A 17861-nucleotide genomic window follows, 5' to 3' on the forward strand; every position below is an offset into this window, starting at 1 on the left:
TTTTTGTTTGTCTAGGTAAATGTAGGTCTATGGTGGCCTGAATTGGTTCCCAATCAGAGGCAGCTGTTTATTGTTGTCTCTGATTGGGGATCCTATTTAGGTTGCCATTTTTGGTTTTGTGGGTTATTGTCTATGTGTAGTTGCATGTCAGCGTCACGATCGGTTTGTTAGTTTGTTTTAGTGTTCTTCGTTTATTAAAGAAGAATGTATTCTTATCACGCTGCGCCTTGTTCTCCTCGTTATGACGAATGTGACACAGGCGTTTACATTTGTTGGACGACATGAGAATATAACTCTTTAGCCATGCACACCAGTGCTGGATTTTGCGTGGAAAGAAAGAATGCATATGCAGAAAATAACCCCATACCTACTGTAAAATATGGTGGTGGATAATTCATGTTATGGGGCAATGTTGCTACCAATGGTCCTGGGGCCCTTGTTAACGACAGCATGAATTCTACCCAGTACCAGGACATTTTAGCCAAACACGTGGTTGCCTCTGCTAGGAGGCTGGAACCTAGCTGCAAGTGGATCTTCCAGCAAGACGATAACCCCAAGCTCACATCAAAAGCCACAAAGAAATGGTTAATTGACCACAAAATCAACATTTTGCAATGACCCTCTCAGTCTCCAGACATGAACCCCATTGAAAACCAGTGGTATGGAGGAATGGTCTAAGATCCCTCCCAATGTGTTCTCCAATCTCATAAAACATTTTGAGAAAAAGGATCAGTGCCTGAAAGGTAATGAAAACAGGGGTGGCAGTAAATTTGACCCCTTTTTAAAATGATTTTTTTGACTTGTTAAAGCAAGAATCCTTAGTTGCTACATCCATTTTTGGACTTATAAATTAATGATTATATTATATTATAAATTATACCCATTGATTATTGAAGAATATAATTTATGAATGCCTCATGAGCTTAGTTCCAACTGTCGTTCCCCATCAGAACCCAAAATATAAGCTTGTTTTACTCCAATGTTTGTAAACAATGTAAATGTAGAGCCTCAAAACATGGTTAAAACTATCACTTTCATCTCATTGATGGTCAGTCCTGACATCCGTAGCTCTGTCTATGAATTTGAGAGTGGTTACATTTCTCCAGGCCCTTCCCCCAGCTTTTTACCAAAAAAGTGTTTGGTTGACCGCTTTGTTATTTAAGGATTCTATCTTTAGACAAAATCTCTTTCTCTGAGTAATTGTCTTAGTATAAAATTATATCATGTTCACATTTTTTGAAGCAGACAATATAGGTCAAAATGTGCATTATTCAGTATGTTTTGCTCATCTTTATCAAGGATGCCAATCATTTTGGACCTGACTGAGAGACACTTGAAATAGGGGAGAAACATTCCCTTTCTAAAAAGTGCAAAGCCATTCATGGACTAGGTCGGGGGAACAGCTCTGTATAAGACCCTGTATAAGTATCTCTTACAAATGTGTTCAGAATCTTTCCCTTACAAAATACATACTGTATCAATATACAGTACATCATGTAAACGTCAAAGTTTCCTCGTTTAAGAACTTTAGAAACCCCCCCCATTAGAATGTACGTTTTTGAGAATAGCAACTGAAGACAAACAGTGCATGTAATCCAATTCTAATCTCTTTTGAGATATTGAAATAAAGAGTGGGGTTAGTACTTTGGATTGGTCGTGTTCTAGCAACAGCACACTGTGGAACAACCCCACACATTCTGCTGTGTTGTAAAGAGAGAATACAGAGTACATGTCAAGGTCATTGGAGGAAGATCACTTTATATTCACAAAACATTAAACTGACCTTAGATAAGTGCCTACATATAGGTATACAAACTGTACTGTGCGCTTCACTGTGTTTGGTTGGAGGGCAACACACAGACTTATTGTTGAGATGTGACTACAATGGGGTTTACAGCTCATAAACAAAGAGGAAGAATGGCCCAGATTCTGCCGAGACACACACACTCTTTCTCTCTCTCTCTCTTCCACTTTCTCTCTCGCTCTCATTCCTCTCTCGCTGTCATTCCTCTCTCTCACACCTCCTCCTCCTAATCTGTCTCGGACACAGCCGTTTCTTACAGACTTCAGCTCAGCCTGATAGCAGACTCTTCCCTCTTTCTTAATGACGGTACAGCATCATTGAGGGGCAGAGAGATTCAAACAGTGAGTATATCTGTCTAGCTAGGTGTAAACGGGAAGCTTCCTGAATGTGTATGAAAAGGGTGGACTATCGGTCTTCTATCCCTCAATCCTCTGCTGTCTTCCTCTCCATCTTGAAATCCAAGAGCTCCACTCTATATCCCTCTCTTTCGTCTGCCTCTCACTTCCTCTCTCTACGATTTCACACCCAGAGCCTTCTTCATGTGTTCGTATACCACGTACGAGATGCTGACAGCAGGAATGACCTTCAGGAAGTTGGGGGCGATGCCGCGGTAGAGCCCAGGTACCCCGTCATGTGATATGATGTGCTTGAACTGACCGACCATGGACAGCTTGGGCCCGCCCTCAGTGGAGGCTGGTGGAAAGAGGGAAAGACGGCGAAAACGTCTGTTGTTCAGTTCAGTTATATCCGTTAGATAGCTATTAATAGATAGGGGAAAGGGGGATACCTAGTCAGTTATACAACTGAATGCATTCAACTCTGTTTGGAACAGTAATACAGTGCCTTCGGAAAGTATTTTTTCCACATTTTGTTACGTTACAGCCTTATCCTCAAATTGATTCAATTGTATTTTTCCCTCATCAATCTACACACAATACCCCAGAATGACAAAGCAAAAACAGGTTTTTAGAAATTGTTGCTAATTTATACAAATAAAAAACAAAAATATCACATTTACATTAGTATTCAGACCCTTTACTCAGGACTTTGTTGAAACACCTTTGGCAGCGATTACAGTATTGTGTCTTCTTGGGTATGATGCTACAAGCTTGGCACACCTGTATTTGGGGAGTTTCTCCCATTCTTCTCTGCAGATGCTCTCAAGCTCTGTTAGGTTGGATGGGGAGCTTTGCTAAACAGCTATTTTCAGGTATCTCCAGGGATGTTAGATTGGATTCAAATCCGGGCTCTGACTGGGCCACTCAAGGCCATCCAGAGACTTGTCCCGAAGCCACTCCTGCGTTGTCTTGGCTGTGTGCTTAGGGTCGTTGTCCTGTTAGTAGGTAAACCTTCACCCCAGTCTGAGGTCCTGAGAGTTCTGAAACAGGTTTTCATCAAGGATCTCATCAAGGTACGTGGTCAAGGTACTCTGTTAATCTTTTCCTGGATCCTGATTAGTCTCCCAGTCCCTGCAGCTGAAAAACAAAGATCCCCACAGCATGATGCTGCCACCACCATGCTTCACCGTAGGGATGGTGTCAGGTTTCCTCCAGACATGACGCTTGGCATTCAAGCCAAAGAGTTCAATCTTGGATTCATCAGACAAGATAATCTTGTTTCTCATGGTCTGAGAGTCTTTAGGTGCCTTTTGGCAAACTCCAAGCGGGCTGTCATGTGCCTTTTACTGAGGAGTGGCTTCCATCTGGCCAGTCTTCCATAAAGGCGTGATTGGTGGAGTGCTGTAGAGATGGTTGTCCTTCTGGAAGGATCTCCCATTGCCACAGAGGAACTCTGGAGCTCTGTCGTAGTGACTATCGGGTTCTTGGTCACCTCCCACAGACATGCACTGTCAACTGTGGGATCTTATATAGACAGGTGTGTTCCTTTCCAAATCATGTCCAATCAATTGAATTTACCACAGGTGGACCAATCAAGTTGTAGAAACATCTCAAGGATTATCAATGGAAACATGATGCCCCTGAGCTCAACATCGAGTCTCATAGCAGAGGGTCTGTATACTTATGTAAATAAGGTATTTCTGTGTTTATTTTTAATACATGTGCTAAAATGTCTAACAACCTGTTTTTGCTTTGTCATTATGGGGTACTGTGTGTAGATTGCTGAAGATGATGTTTTATTAAATCCATTTTAGAATAAGGCTGTTAACGTAACAAACTGTGGATAAAGTCAAGGGGTCTGAATACTTTCCGAAGGCACTGTAGATATAGGGTAATAGGTTGACATAGTAGGTAGTAATTCATTTGTTATAGATTATGTTATAGAATGTAATTGAATCTATATTTTCTATGTAATATCATCTATGTTATGTAGTAAGGTAGAAGGTATAATTGCAGTTCAGTTGTACACCAGTCTCACCCTGGGCCTGCATACGTGTTCTAATGAGAGCCAGGGGGTAGGAGGCCAGTTGTCCACAGGTACTAGACACAGTACCACAGCCCAGCAGTACCAACACCCCTGGGTCAGCAGAGCCCTTACTGTATCGCTGGAGCCAGGCATTCTTCAGAGTCTGAGATGGAAAGGGGGAGGGGACGAGAGAGAAGAGGAGGGGAAAGAAAAGAGACAAGGAAAAAATAAACAGAGATGAGAAAGAAGAGGTGTAGAGGGGTGAGAGTGGAAACGAGAGAGGACTACGGGAAGGGATAGATTGGCCACATTGTTAATTTGACAGATATTTTATTCCATAAAAAAATGAGGACGTAGTAGAGAACCACGGCTCATTGACTGCTAGTAAAAGTGAAACTCAAAGTTCACTTAAACACATAAAAGTCATTTTTACAAGAGAGCTGAGCAACAGTAACAGCAGCATACATACTGACTGGCATTCCCCTGAGTACAAGGGACAGGGCCAGTGATGAGGTTTAGCTTTCCCAGAAAACATCAAACACAGTTGGCAGGCACGCAGGCAGGCAGGCAGGCAGGCATGCGCACACACACACACACACACACACACACACACACACAGGGCTGACCCCATTTAGTTGACTGGTCGATTGCTTGGTCGATAGGCTGTTGGTCGACATGTATTTTTTTTATGGCAGACGAGACACTTGACTGACTCGTGCCTGTCTCAGTGGACTAAAACATTGCGGAGGCCATGGGGATGGCACAGTCCATCACTATCCTATTACTGGCAATTTCAGGAGTGTACCGGCAGAATCTACGAAGGCTAGCAGCAGCAGGAGGAGGAGGGTCGAGAACAGATTTTTTTCTTCTGGTTATCTTGATCTCTGGCTCCCTCTTGAGTGATTTGTGTGTCTTAATGATTTCATCAAGCAGTGCGCTTAAAGCATCAGACAAGCTCAGTGCATATAGTTGATTTTATTAAAACATATAAAGGTGTGTCTATATATGGAAATATACGTTTAAAAATGTACGGTCAAGCAAGATTTTTTTTTTTTTTTTCAGGGACAGCCCTACTCTCTCTCTCACACACACACACACACACACACACACCTCATAGACGGCCAGGTCTATGCCAGCATACGGTATGATGCCAAGTGTGTTGGGCACGTAGCCCCTGTAGAAGGCTCGCACCCCCTCCTTCCTCAGGATCTGACGGGCACAGTCTACAATGCCAGAGTACTGGCCAGTCTTCCTCAGGGTCAGACGAGTCTTCAGCACCTGGGAAGCGAGAGAGGGAAGAGAAAGGGGAAATAGAGTGGGTGTACAAGGAAGAGAAGGCAAATAAGGGTAAAGTCCTATGTTTCTTTATTCAATAAAAAGTCTGTCTATCTTTCTGTCGGTCTGTCTCCCCTCACTCACCTCCATAGGGTAGATGATGGTTTGTGCAGTGGCTCCAGCCAGAGAGCCAGCGATGAACCTCTCCTGCACCCGCAGAGTACCTGCTTCATTTCTGCCCCGGATCAACCACTTGATCTAAGATGGAGGAGTCAGGGAAGACAGGGGGAGAGGAGAGACAGGCAGGTGGAAGAGGGGCAGGGATATACAGGGATTAAGGGGTGAGGGGGATAGATTGTGGGAGGTGGGATAGGCAGGGATACATAGTGAGGGGGAGGTTGGGGGGAGATGGGGGTGAGGGGGGAATATGTGAGTCACACTGGGGTGGAGGAGAGTCAGAGACACAACACGTAGAGACACAGGGTGTGTCTGACAGGGTGAGAAACAGAGTGTGTGTGTGTGAGCAACATTTCACACCTCAGTGTGGGTGTGTGACTCCTTCATTCCTATGCTTCACTAATGACTACCCCATACACCAGAACTTGTTTACAGATGTGTGGATCAGTGTTCTCCTTACATTGGTCCATAATAAATCCAAATCAACCTCTGGGGCCTCTTACACCCACATTTGTGTACAGGTGCGTACAGTCCCCTTCCCTCACCTGTTCATAGGCCATGAACTTGATGGCAGACTCTGGGGCTATTTTGAGGACGTTGATGCCGTTGCCCCTCCAGAGGGCTCGTATACCCCCCTCCTGGACCATCCCCTTCAGCCCCGTCCACAGGTTGATCCCCCTAGAGCTGGAGCCATGCACCTAGAGAGACAGCAGGGTCGGTAACTCTAATAACATTCAGTACATCAGGGGTGGCTAACCCTCCTCCTGGAGAGCTACTGGATGTGCAGGCTTTTGTTCCAGCCCTGCTCTAGCACACCTAATTCCACTAATCAGCACTGCACTGACCTCTAACCTCTGAGTCTGTAGTAAACACAACAGTAACCCTTCACCTGTAGGAAGACCTTGAGACGGTCGAGGGGGGCGGTTCCTGTACGTGAAACCGCCCCTGCCATCGCCCCGGCAACCAGCTGCCTCCACACTACCCCCGACTGGCGCTCTTGTTGGGAAAACTCTGGAGGCACTGTCATGTGCTCTCCGATGTCAAACATCTGAGAAATCACAGAGAAACACTGGTCAGTGAAATAAACTTGATTGACATCCAGAACTATCTGTATTCACCAAATGTATATTACATGATCCATTCTCTAAGGTTTCCAAACTAAAATTCCTGGATAAAGCATCAGAAACAATGTAAACTATATAACATAGTTCGAGAAAACGGTCACAGTTGTAATGAATTAGTTTCTATAGCTAATCTGTAATAATTGAAAATTCCATGTAATGATATCTGTGCTACTTCATGTCAAGCAAAGATCTAAACCGTCAAGTGTAGAGATAGAAGTCATATATAGGCAGTACTGACTGACCAGAGAATGTTTCCAGTAGTGGGCGATGCCCTCCATGTTGTGAAGAGGGTTAAACAGGAAGTGATCTCGCCACTCATTCCAGTTGATAGTCATGGTGCCGTCCCTGTCCATACTGAGAGATCACACAGAGCAGTGTCAACACATGCACGCACGCACAACATAAACACACACACACACACACACACCTCTGTAGTATTTTGATGGCGTGTTCTGTGGACACCTCCAGTCCCAGGTTGTGCAGCGATTGTTGAATCTCCCCGACATCAATGCGCCCTGCGTAAACAGTGAATCTCATCAGTGCCCACAATATGTAATATGTACCTCCAGGCATACAGTACAGTACTTTGTGAACTCCATGCATTAATGTGGTATGATACTAAATACCATTCATGCAGTCATACCACACATTCAGATAAATTACCATACCAGTGCAATGTGACATAGAATGCTCTGTGCATGTATGCACAATTTAAACAGTGTTTTGCGAGTGAAAGGACATTGTATCCAAATGGCCCTCCTACATGTGTCTACTTATGTGTGTTTAGATCGGACTTGGGTTCAAATACATGATTATCTAAGCAATAAGGCCAGAGGGGGTGTGGTATATGGCCAACATACCACAGCTAAGGGCTGTTCTTAGCACAACACAACGCGGAGTGCCTGGATACAGCCCTTAGCCGTGGTATATTGGCCATCTACCACAAACCCCCCGAGATGCCTTACTACTATTTTAAACTGGTTACCAACTTAATTAGAGCAGTAAAAATATGTTTTGTCATACCAATCAGCATTCAGGCCTCGAACCACCCAGTTTATAATGTTATTTAAATACTTATTTTCTGTGTGTGTGAATGCATTAACTGTAAGTCGCCCTGGATAAGAATGTCTGCTAAATGACTAAAATGTCAAATGTAAATGTGTATGCATGTGCGTGTGTGAGTGAGGTGGCCATGCCGACCGTCATGGTTGCGGTCCAGTGTGTGAAACATGAGCCGCAGTTCCTTCTCGTGGGCCCACAGGTACTGAGAGAACTCCTCAAAGTCCAGCAAGCCATCATGGTTGGTGTCACTCTCACGCACTATCTGCAGGAGTAGGATAAAAGGGGTAAAAATAGCAGATAGGGAGGGGGTGAAGGGTCAAACAGTGTAGGGGACAGGGGGTGAAGGGTCAAACAGTGTAGGGGACAGGGGGTGAAGGGTCAAACAGTGTAGGGGACAGGGGGTGAAGGGTCAAACAGTGTAGGGGACAGGGGGTGAAGGGTCAAACAGTGTAGGGGACAGGGGGTGAGAGAGAGGTTGAGGGGGATGTGACAAGGTGAAAAAGTGTGGGGTGGGTTGGGGCCAGGGGTGAGATTTAGGGTAAGGTGATAGTTTGAGGGGGTGAGAGGTAAATGGAGGGAGTGAAGGGAAGAAGCAGGAAGGAGTGCGTGAGAAATGACAACAAAACGTATCATTATTTTACAAGGTCATAACCTGCAAACATAAAACAATCAGCAGAACTGTTCTATATTCATCCTCTCTAGTGCTTCCTCAAACAAGGAGAGGAAGAAAGGAAGAAAGAGAGAGGGAGAGAAAGAGAGAATAGAGTGAGAACAAGAGTGAGAAAGAAAGAGCGAGAGAATAGTATAGAGAGAGAGCAAGAGAGCGAGAGTGAGAGATCCCCTACTTTGACCTCGTCATAATCCGCTTCACTCCTGTGCCCTGTGTCCAGTTAATCTTCAGTAACAATCACATGCTACTGGAATCTGACCTGAACTAATGCACTTGACCAACACACACACACACACACACACACACACAAAGGAGAGATTTGCTCAATCTTGGCAGCAACGTTTTCAGAATCTTGTCTAAGCCTATCAAGGGGTTCTTTCTGAGTCTGTCCGTCTTGTATTTTTAATGAATACATCCACGATGAATAAGCAGTTCAAGAATCCACATAATCCTTGACATTGTTAATGAGATAGCGGGGAGGATTTGCATATTCTCATGAAATTCAAATGAGACTATCCTACTTATCCTGCCACTTATCCTAACATTTTTCAACTTTCTGTTAGGTATAAATGCTTGAATTGTAACTCTGTGTAGCTGATGGAAGCTGTCTGTATAACACACGACAAGCATAACTTTAAGTATGCCTTTGAATTGGCCCCCTCCTCCATGACACAAATATAATCAGAGCAAAGTATATTTAAGCATTGCCAGACAAATACATCCTGGTCTAGAGGGATATTGCCTGTGGTGTCTGAAAACTCCCAGAGGAGATTTGAAGGACAAGCACAGCTGTGGGTGATGATGCTTAGCTAAACTAGCCTACTATTTGAGTGTGGAGATAATGCTAAACTAATCTGCTGCATGGCTGGGGAGGGATGATGCTTAGCTAAACTAGCCTACTATTTGAGTGTGGAGATAATGCTAAACTAATCTGCTGCATGGCTGTGGAGGGATGATGCTATGTGAAAGGAGTGATGCTAAACTAAACTACTGAGTGTGGTGGAGTGATCTCCTAAACTAATTTCCTTTATGCTAATCTAAATGACTGATTAGCTGTAACCTGAGGAGTGCTATCTGTGTGCTTCTGTGTGAGTGTTACTTAAAGCAAGTGCACTATCACCTACAGTGCCTTCAGAAAGTATTCATACCCCTTGACTTATTTTGTTGTGCTACAGCCTGAATTCAAAATGGATTCAATTGATTGTTTTCTCTCACATATATACATACAATACCCCAGAATGACAAAGTAAAAACACACCCCTGAATCAATGCATGTTAGAATCCCCTTTGGCAGCGATTACAGCTGTGAGTCTTTCTGGGTAAGTCTCTAAGAGCTTTGCACCCTGGATTGTACAGTATTTGCTATAGATTTCCAAGCCGATTTAAGTCAAAACTGTAACTAAGCCACTCACAAACATTCAATGTTGTCTTAATAACCAACTCCAGTGTATATTTGGCTTTGTGTTTTAGGTTATTGTCCGGCTGAAAGGGGAATTAGCCTCCCAGTGTCTGTTGGAAAGTAGACTGAACCAGGTTTTCCTTTAGGATTCTGCCTGTGCTTAGCTCTTTAAAAAACAAACATTTTATTTAACCAGGAAAAGCCCATTGAGACCTAGAGTCTCTTTTTCAAGGGAGACCTGGCCAAGAAGGCAGCAACAATCAATACATTACAGAATTAAAACACACAACAATACAACAACATGATCCAGCCTAATAAAAGCATTTACACTCCTCTGTAACAGAGTATCCCATCAATATTTTAAATCGATTCAGTGGCACTAACATATCTAGATGAAGCATGGATTATAGACTATTCCATTCAGTGGCACTAACATATCTAGATGAAGCATGGATTATAGACTATTCCATTCAGTGGCACTAACATATCTAGATGAAGCATGGATTATAGACTAACATATCTATCTAGATGAAGCATGGATTATAGACTATTCCATTCAGTGGCACTAACATATCTAGATGAAGCATGGATTATAGACTATTCCATTCAGTGGCACTAACATATCTAGATGAAGCATGGATTATAGACTATTCCATTCAGTGGCACTAACATATCTAGATGAAGCATGGATTATAGACTATTCCATTCAGTGGCACTAACATATCTAGATGAAGCATGGATTATAGACTATTCCATTCAGTGGCACTAACATATCTAGATGAAGCATGGATTATAGACTATTCCATTCAGTGGCACTAACATATCTAGATGAAGCATGGATTATAGACTATTCCATTCAGTGGCACTAACTATCTAGATGAAGCATGGATTATAGACTATTCCATTCAGTGGCACTAACATATCTAGATGAAGCATGGACTGTAGACTATTCCATTCAGTGGCACTAACATATCTAGATGAAGCATGGATTATAGACTATTCCATTCAGTGGCACTAACATATCTAGATGAAGCATGGATTATAGACTATTCCATTCAGTGGCACTAACATATCTAGATGAAGCATGGATTATAGACTATTCCATTCAGTGGCACTAACATATCTAGATGAAGCATGGACTGTAGACTATTCCATTCAGTGGCACTAACATATCTAGATGAAGCATGGATTATAGACTATTCCATTCAGTGGCACTAACATATCTAGATGAAGCATGGACTGTAGACTATTCCATTCAGTGGCACTAACATATCTAGATGAAGCATGGATTATAGACTATTCCATGCCTCTGGTGCACAAGAAGAGAAGGCAGCAGACTTGCCTAATACTGTGAATGTCCTGGGGACTTTAAGTAGCAACCACCTAGCAGACCGGGTATGGTAACTGCTGGTGGTGAAGGAGACCAGACTACAGAGGTAAAGAGGGAGTTTACCCAAAAGGGCTTTGTAGATACATTCGTATGTGTTTATCTTTCTGCACATATAAATGAGGTCCAACCTACCATTTGGTACAATGTGCAATGGTGGATGAGTGACTTGGCATTTGTAATAAAGCGCAAGGATGCATGATAAACAGAGGCCAGTCTCTGTAATGTATATACACCATAATCAATTATGGAGAAAAGAGAGAAAAGTGGCGTGAACAAGCATCTTTCTAGTCATAAGTGGGAAGCAAGCCTTATTACGAAAATAAAAACACAATTTCAATTTAAGCTTTGTCACAAGATTGTCCACATGAACTTTAAAGGACAACTTGTCATCCAACCAAATACCTAGGTATTTGTAGGATGACACTAATTCAATGGATAAGCCACCAGATGTGACAATGCTAATGTTCTCTGGCAGAGTTCTAGCTCTGGTAAAGGTCATGAATTTAGTTTTTTTGTATATCCAAGACCAGTTTGAGACCATAAAGGGAGGCCTGCAGTGGCTGAAAAGCAGTCTGGAGCTCTTCAACAGCCTGAACCAGAGAAGGAGCACATGAATATATGACTGTATCATCTGCATATAGATGTAACTATGCTGGTTGCATCCCATTTCCCAAATCATTAATACAAATTGAGAACACAGGAGCTAAAATGGAACCCTGAGGCACACCTCTATTAATCTCAAGAAAGCTAGACTTGTGATCGTTGGTATATTCACATTGTGTTCGGTCAGAAAGATAGTTCCTAAACCAATTTACTGCCCTTCACTGAGACCAATGTTTCTGAGTCTAGCTAGCAACAATTCATGGTCAACTGAATCAAAGGTCTTTGATAAATCCACAAACAGAGCAGCACAATGTTGCTTTTTATCAAGTCCATTAATGATGTCGTTTGCCACTGCCATAGCTGCAGCTGTGGTGCTGTGCCCCAATCTAAAGCCTGACTGAACCCCACTCAGTATGTTCTTTTCAATTAAGAAGTTTTTTAACTGTGAGTTCACTAGGGATTCATAGACTTTGGCCAGGATAGTGAGTTTAAAGATAGGACGATAGCGTCTGAGGGATCTCCACCCTTTAGCAGTGGGAGGACATAATCTGATTTCCAAATGCTGGTTATGGAATTGGTCAAGAGACAAGAGACTCAAGTTGAAATTGTGAGCCACAGGTTCAGTAATAATACCAGCTTCTATCTTTAAGAGGTAGGGGTCCAGGTTGTCTGGACCGGCAAACTTTTTAGTGTCTATTGCCTTATAGACCTCAGTATAAGAAACAGACTTAAGTTAAAATGGTTCACATGAGGGCCTATATCATAGTTGACTGTAACAGCGCTTACATTAGAGGCCTGGGCCCCACCATTATCAACAACTGAACCAGCAGATATGAAGTGCTTGTTAAAACACCTACAATATGGGCTTTATCCTTCACTTCATTAGAATCCATCATTAAATGGTCAGGAAGGCCAGAGGAGACATTAGAATCCATCATTAAATGGTCAGGAAGGCCAGAGGAGACATTAGAATCCATCATTAAATGGTCAGGAAGGCCAGAGGAGACATTAGAATCCATCATTAAATGGTCAGGAAGGCCAGAGGAGACATTAGAATCCATCATTAAATGGTCAGGAAGGCCAGAGGATACATTAGAATCCATCATTAAATGGCCAGGAAGGCCAGAGGATACATTAGAATCCATAATTAAATGGTCAGGAAGGCCAGAGGATACATTAGAATCCATCATTAAATGGTCAGGAAGGCCAGAGGAGACATTAGAATCCATCATTAAATGGTCAGGAAGGCCAGAGGAGACATTAGAATCCATCATTAAATGGCCAGGAAGGCCAGAGGATACATTAGAACCTGACACTGATTTGATTAGCTTCCAGAACTTGGTAGGGTTGTTTAGGTTCTCTGTGACTGCATCTAAATAGTCATCTGATATTGACTTCCTGATCAATCCTGTGTATTTGTTTCTTAGCTTGAGCCCAAGAGATATTTATCTTTCTAATTAATTCTGCCAAGTTATCTGAAAACCAGGCGCTAAAGAAGGTAGTGCGAACGGCCCAGTACATCACTGGGGCCGAGCTCCCTGCCATCCAGGACCTCTATACCAGGCGGTGTCAGAGGAAGGCTGTAAAAGAAGGACTCCAGCCAACCGTCATAGACTGTTCTCTCTGCTACCGCATGGAAAGTGGTACTGATGCACCAAGTCTGGAACCAACAGGACCCTGAACAGCTTCTACCCACAAGCTATAAATAGTTAGTCCGGGTAGCTATTTGATGAACTATTTAACTATCTGCATTGACCCTTTTTGCACTAACTTTTTTGACACATCACATACATTGCTGCTACTGTTTATTATCTATCACTTTATTCCTAGTTACAGTAGATGTACACATCTACCTCAATGACCTCGTACCCCTGCACATTCACTCTGTACTGGTACCCCGTGTACATAGCCAAGTTATCCTTACTCATTGTGTATTTATTACTACTTTTTCTTTCTCTCTGCATTGTTGGAAAAGGACCTGTAACTAAGCATTTCACAGTTAGTCGCTATGGATAAGAGCGTCTGCTAAATGACTTAAATGTAAATGTAAGTTAGTCTACACCTGTTGTTTACAAAGCATTTTACAAATAAAATTTGATTTGAAGACTGAGGGTAAGATGTGTGTGGTGTATGGTGTGTGTGTGTGTGTGTGTGTGTGTGTGTGTGTGTGTGTGTGTGCACGCCAGACACTGATATTAAGGTCAGGCGGGGTCAGGGCAGCACCAGGTTTGTGTTACAGTCATACCTTTAAAATATTCATTCAGGAAAGTGTTGCTTTCCTGTCATGTACTGGGACAAGCAGATCAGAAAAGCATGCATCAGTATTGTGTTGAAGCAACAGAATTTTCAGATAGCACTGGTGACAGGCACCTTGAGTTGGAGGGATGTGTGAAAATAGCACTGGTTAATGTTGTGTTGTTTTGAGTTAGAGAGAGCAGTGGAGTTTTGAAATAGGTCCCAGATGTCTGGGTAATGGAGCACTGATCCAGTGCTGCTGATCCAATCTCTGCTGTTCCGCCTGTGGCTATGGAATCCTGACCTATTCACTGGACGTGCTACCTTGTCCCGGACCTGCTGATTCGTCTCCCTCCCCCGCCCTAAATGCTCTAAATGCTCTGCTATGAAAAGCCAACTGACATTTATGCCTGACGTGCTGACCTGTTGCACCTTCTATAACCACTGTGATTATTATTTGACCCTGCTGGTCATCTATGGGTTTCTGTATAAGTACTTTGTGACAACTGCTGATGTTAAAAGGGCTTTATAAATACATTTGAATGAGCACTCTCTTCCAAGGAACTCTTTTAATATCTGTAGTAAAATGCCTCTCACTGCCTGTAGAACACTCTGCCTGCTTCTCCTGTGACATCACAGGGTCAAAATAGAGCACTGAGACACCGGCTAGACTGGACCGTAGCTCATAGCTCAGGCAGTTGAAGACTTGATATGAGAGGCCTATACACTCGGAATAAGTGAAGCAGGTTATAGTTCCTGTTCATTGTACTAGTAGGCTATAAACAAATATACTTGTTTATAGTAAACACAGGAACTACACAGTTGCCTATGTCAGTGCTTCTTAAACTGGATTCCACTAGGTACTGAAGGGGTCCACGACAAGATCAACCATTTATTTTACATCATTTTTTAATAAATATATATTTTTAAATCCCTAACTGAAAAACAATGTATTTTATATATTTTTTTCCACAGTTCTGTTATTACAAAACTACCACTAACATCATCATCATAAAGGGAAAAAAACATTTTGTTCAAATACTGTACCTAACGCAACAATTCTGTAATGTTAGTAAGAGATATACATCTTTCAAATGATTTGCCACGGAGTGGCAAAGTGGTCTAAGGCACTGCATCTCAGTGCAAGAGGCGTTACTACAGTCCCTGTTTCGAATCCAGGCTGTATCACATCCGGCCGTGATTGGAAGTCCCATAGGGCGGCGCACAATTGGCCCAGCGTTGTCCGGGTTTGGCCGGGGTAGGCCGTCACTGTAAATAAGAATTTGTTCTTAACTGACTTGCCTAGTTAAATAAAGGTTCAATTAAGAAATGTATAATAATAAAGCGCTCTGTACGTCATTGAAAATGCCTTTGAATGACCGAAACATCACCCATAACATTTTTACACTATTAAAATGCTCAGAATTAAAGAAATTGTACCCTTTCTCCCATCTCTAACTATCAGGAAGCCCGACAGAACAGGCTGAGTGGGCGGGGAGCTTATATTATGAGCTCGCCTTGAATGACAGCTCTTTGAAACACCCTTGTGGTCGTTGCCAGGTAACAAGGTAAACAATGGGCCACATGTCAATGATGACCAGGTAAACAATGGGCCACATGTCATTCTGACCCTAAATAGTATTCCTCAACCCATTTTCTCTGCAAAATGTTCTCAACAGAGCTGATAATGGACTGTTAGATATCAGTCAAACAGCAGCAATGCACAATCGCATTTATATTGTTTTGTAACTAATCACTTGGGCGGCAGGGTAGCCTAGTGGTTAGAGCGTTGGACTAGTAACCGGAACCGAAATCCCCGAGCTGACAAGGTAGAAATCTGTCGTTCTACCCCTGAACAGGCAGTTAACCCACTGTTCCTAGGCCGTCATTGAAAATAAGAATTTGTTCTTAACTGACTTGCCTAGTTAAATAAAGGTAAAATAATTTTTTTTTTAAAACTGTTCACTGATACACTTCTTCAGCAGAATTAGTCAAGTCTGAGTCCCCGAAGCATAGACATAAGGGAATGTACATGAAAACAGCATACAATACGTGAACTGGACAATTGATTGGTGCCTCTGCATTAGCATTATAAATGACAATATGTTCAAAATTGTATGTATTGATCAAACATCTATTTGTTCATTAGGCAAGCATATCTGAAATATTGATCAACATGGACATTCATGAGAAATAATGGTGAGACATCATTTGACATAAAAAAAATAGAGCCATAAACCGCAAGGCACCCTGCTGCCCTACAGTGTACAGGACCCCATTGATTCTTACAATTTGTAACTCTCTCAAATGTTAGAAAAAATGATATAAAAGAAAATGTGATATCATATAAATTACTTAGACTTTGGGAGTTGGTGCAATACAGTACAATACAATATTATTAATCTACAGTATACCCTTAGACACACAACAGGGCCTGGGAGGCTCACAGGGATCCACAGTACTCCATCAATTATCCAGTTTTCAACTAAAACTTATTGTATTCCATCCAATTGTTGTTTACATTTTACTTTCCATGACTGAAGTATTGGTTAGTCTGGTCATGCATGGAATTGCAGCAGTCATGCTATTTTTTTACCTCACTCTAAAGTCTGAGTTGTGTTCGGATTTTGAGAGGGTCCCTGGTGAAAAAGTTTAGGAACCCCTGGCCTATGTCAGACATACTGTATGATCAGTTTGTGTTGTTTGACAGGACATAATCGTTTTACACCTTACTCAGCCAAGAACACACACACACACACACACACACACACACACACACACAATTAATGTGCCATGCAGGCTATAATTCAAGGGATACACATTTCTATTGGAATACCCCCAAAATCACTATTCCTCTCACCTCCTCCGCGTCACTGCGAAGTAAACCGCGGGCAGCGAGTCCTATCCTCAGCTCGTTGATGTCGACTTTACCGTCTTTATTGAGGTCCAGTTGGTCGAACAGTTCGGCCCATCTCTCTCGCGTTTCTGGTTCCCTCCCAGGGTCCGACACACCTTTGTCTTGTTCTTGACAGCGAGCCCGGGTCCAACCAAAGCAGAACCGAGCCCTGCCTTCGCCCATGTGAATTGGAGACTTGTGCAATCCTGGTGGTGGTGGCTGTTACCCCAACCTGCTGCCGCGAAGCAGGCGTAGAAAATTAAAGGAGCGCTTTTTGTTCTAATGACTCCCAGTTGGTATCGTTACGATAGCCTACCTATTCAAATCCCGGAACCATGGTATATCGAAATGGCACGATAGCCTTACTGAAATAACTGATGTTCTCCGTCGGTCTCGTTACCGAGGCACCGGTTTAATATACCGAGTCGTTGCAGAGAATGTCAGTACACCGGGCGCGGTGTAAACTCTCGGTGCCTGTAATATTAATCCCCGTATCCGTTACGTATCTCGTGACATCGGCGATGATTAAATCCATGAACTAATTCAAATGAATTAGTCTGTTGGTCAGGGGACTGGCTCTGCCTTTTGGATAGGCAGTGAGTCCCCCATGCAACGAAGCGAACCAAGCTCCCGGTGTTCGTTATATTTTACCACAGCTACAGCTTTGTCTATGCATGTAGGATACCGGGTGTAATTTCTATGCTGTCATCTCTGACAACGCGCTCAATGCGGTGTTTGTGTGCGAGTGTTCGTGAGAGAAAGAGTTCCCTTTTACCTTGAAAGGTTCGAAGTTAGAACAGAGTGAGAGTGGTTAGGTGTAGCTGTAGGAGAAGCCTAACAAAAATCATTTACTTTCACCTCT

At 42.8% G+C, this 17861-nt stretch overlaps 1 protein-coding gene across 1 annotated transcript; it reads right to left on the reverse strand.

Annotated features, from left to right (window-relative positions):
• Positions 1 to 1741: 1741 nt before the first annotated feature.
• LOC115109941 (mitochondrial adenyl nucleotide antiporter SLC25A23-like) lies at positions 1742 to 17637 on the reverse strand. The gene is made up of 10 exons (XM_029635191.2): positions 16964 to 17637; positions 7945 to 8068; positions 7172 to 7259; positions 6987 to 7098; positions 6510 to 6668; positions 6166 to 6318; positions 5588 to 5701; positions 5279 to 5446; positions 4181 to 4331; positions 1742 to 2497 (listed from the first exon to the last, which is right to left on the reverse strand). The coding sequence occupies exons 1-10, from the start codon at positions 17180 to 17182 to the stop codon at positions 2316 to 2318; spliced, it is 1470 nt and encodes a 489-aa protein (XP_029491051.1). The 5' UTR covers positions 17183 to 17637; the 3' UTR covers positions 1742 to 2315.
• Between the last annotated feature and the right edge of the window lie 224 nt (positions 17638 to 17861).

Source organism: Oncorhynchus nerka, linkage group LG26 (assembly GCF_034236695.1).
Source record: "Oncorhynchus nerka isolate Pitt River linkage group LG26, Oner_Uvic_2.0, whole genome shotgun sequence".
Classification (NCBI taxonomy): domain Eukaryota; kingdom Metazoa; phylum Chordata; class Actinopteri; order Salmoniformes; family Salmonidae; genus Oncorhynchus; species Oncorhynchus nerka.

Excerpts from the sequence above, each read along its gene's own strand:
- LOC115109941 (XM_029635191.2), bottom strand. The coding sequence starts at position 17,182 with ATGGGCGAAGGCAGGGCTCGGTTCTGCTTTGGTTGGACCCGGGCTCGC. Across the intron at positions 7,260-7,944 it reads ACTGGACCGCAACCATGACG|GGCGCATTGATGTCGGGGAG; the intron begins GTCGGCATGGCC and ends CTGTTTACGCAG. Across the intron at positions 2,498-4,180 it reads AACACGTATGCAGGCCCAGG|CCTCCACTGAGGGCGGGCCC; the intron begins GTGAGACTGGTG and ends TCTTTCCACCAG.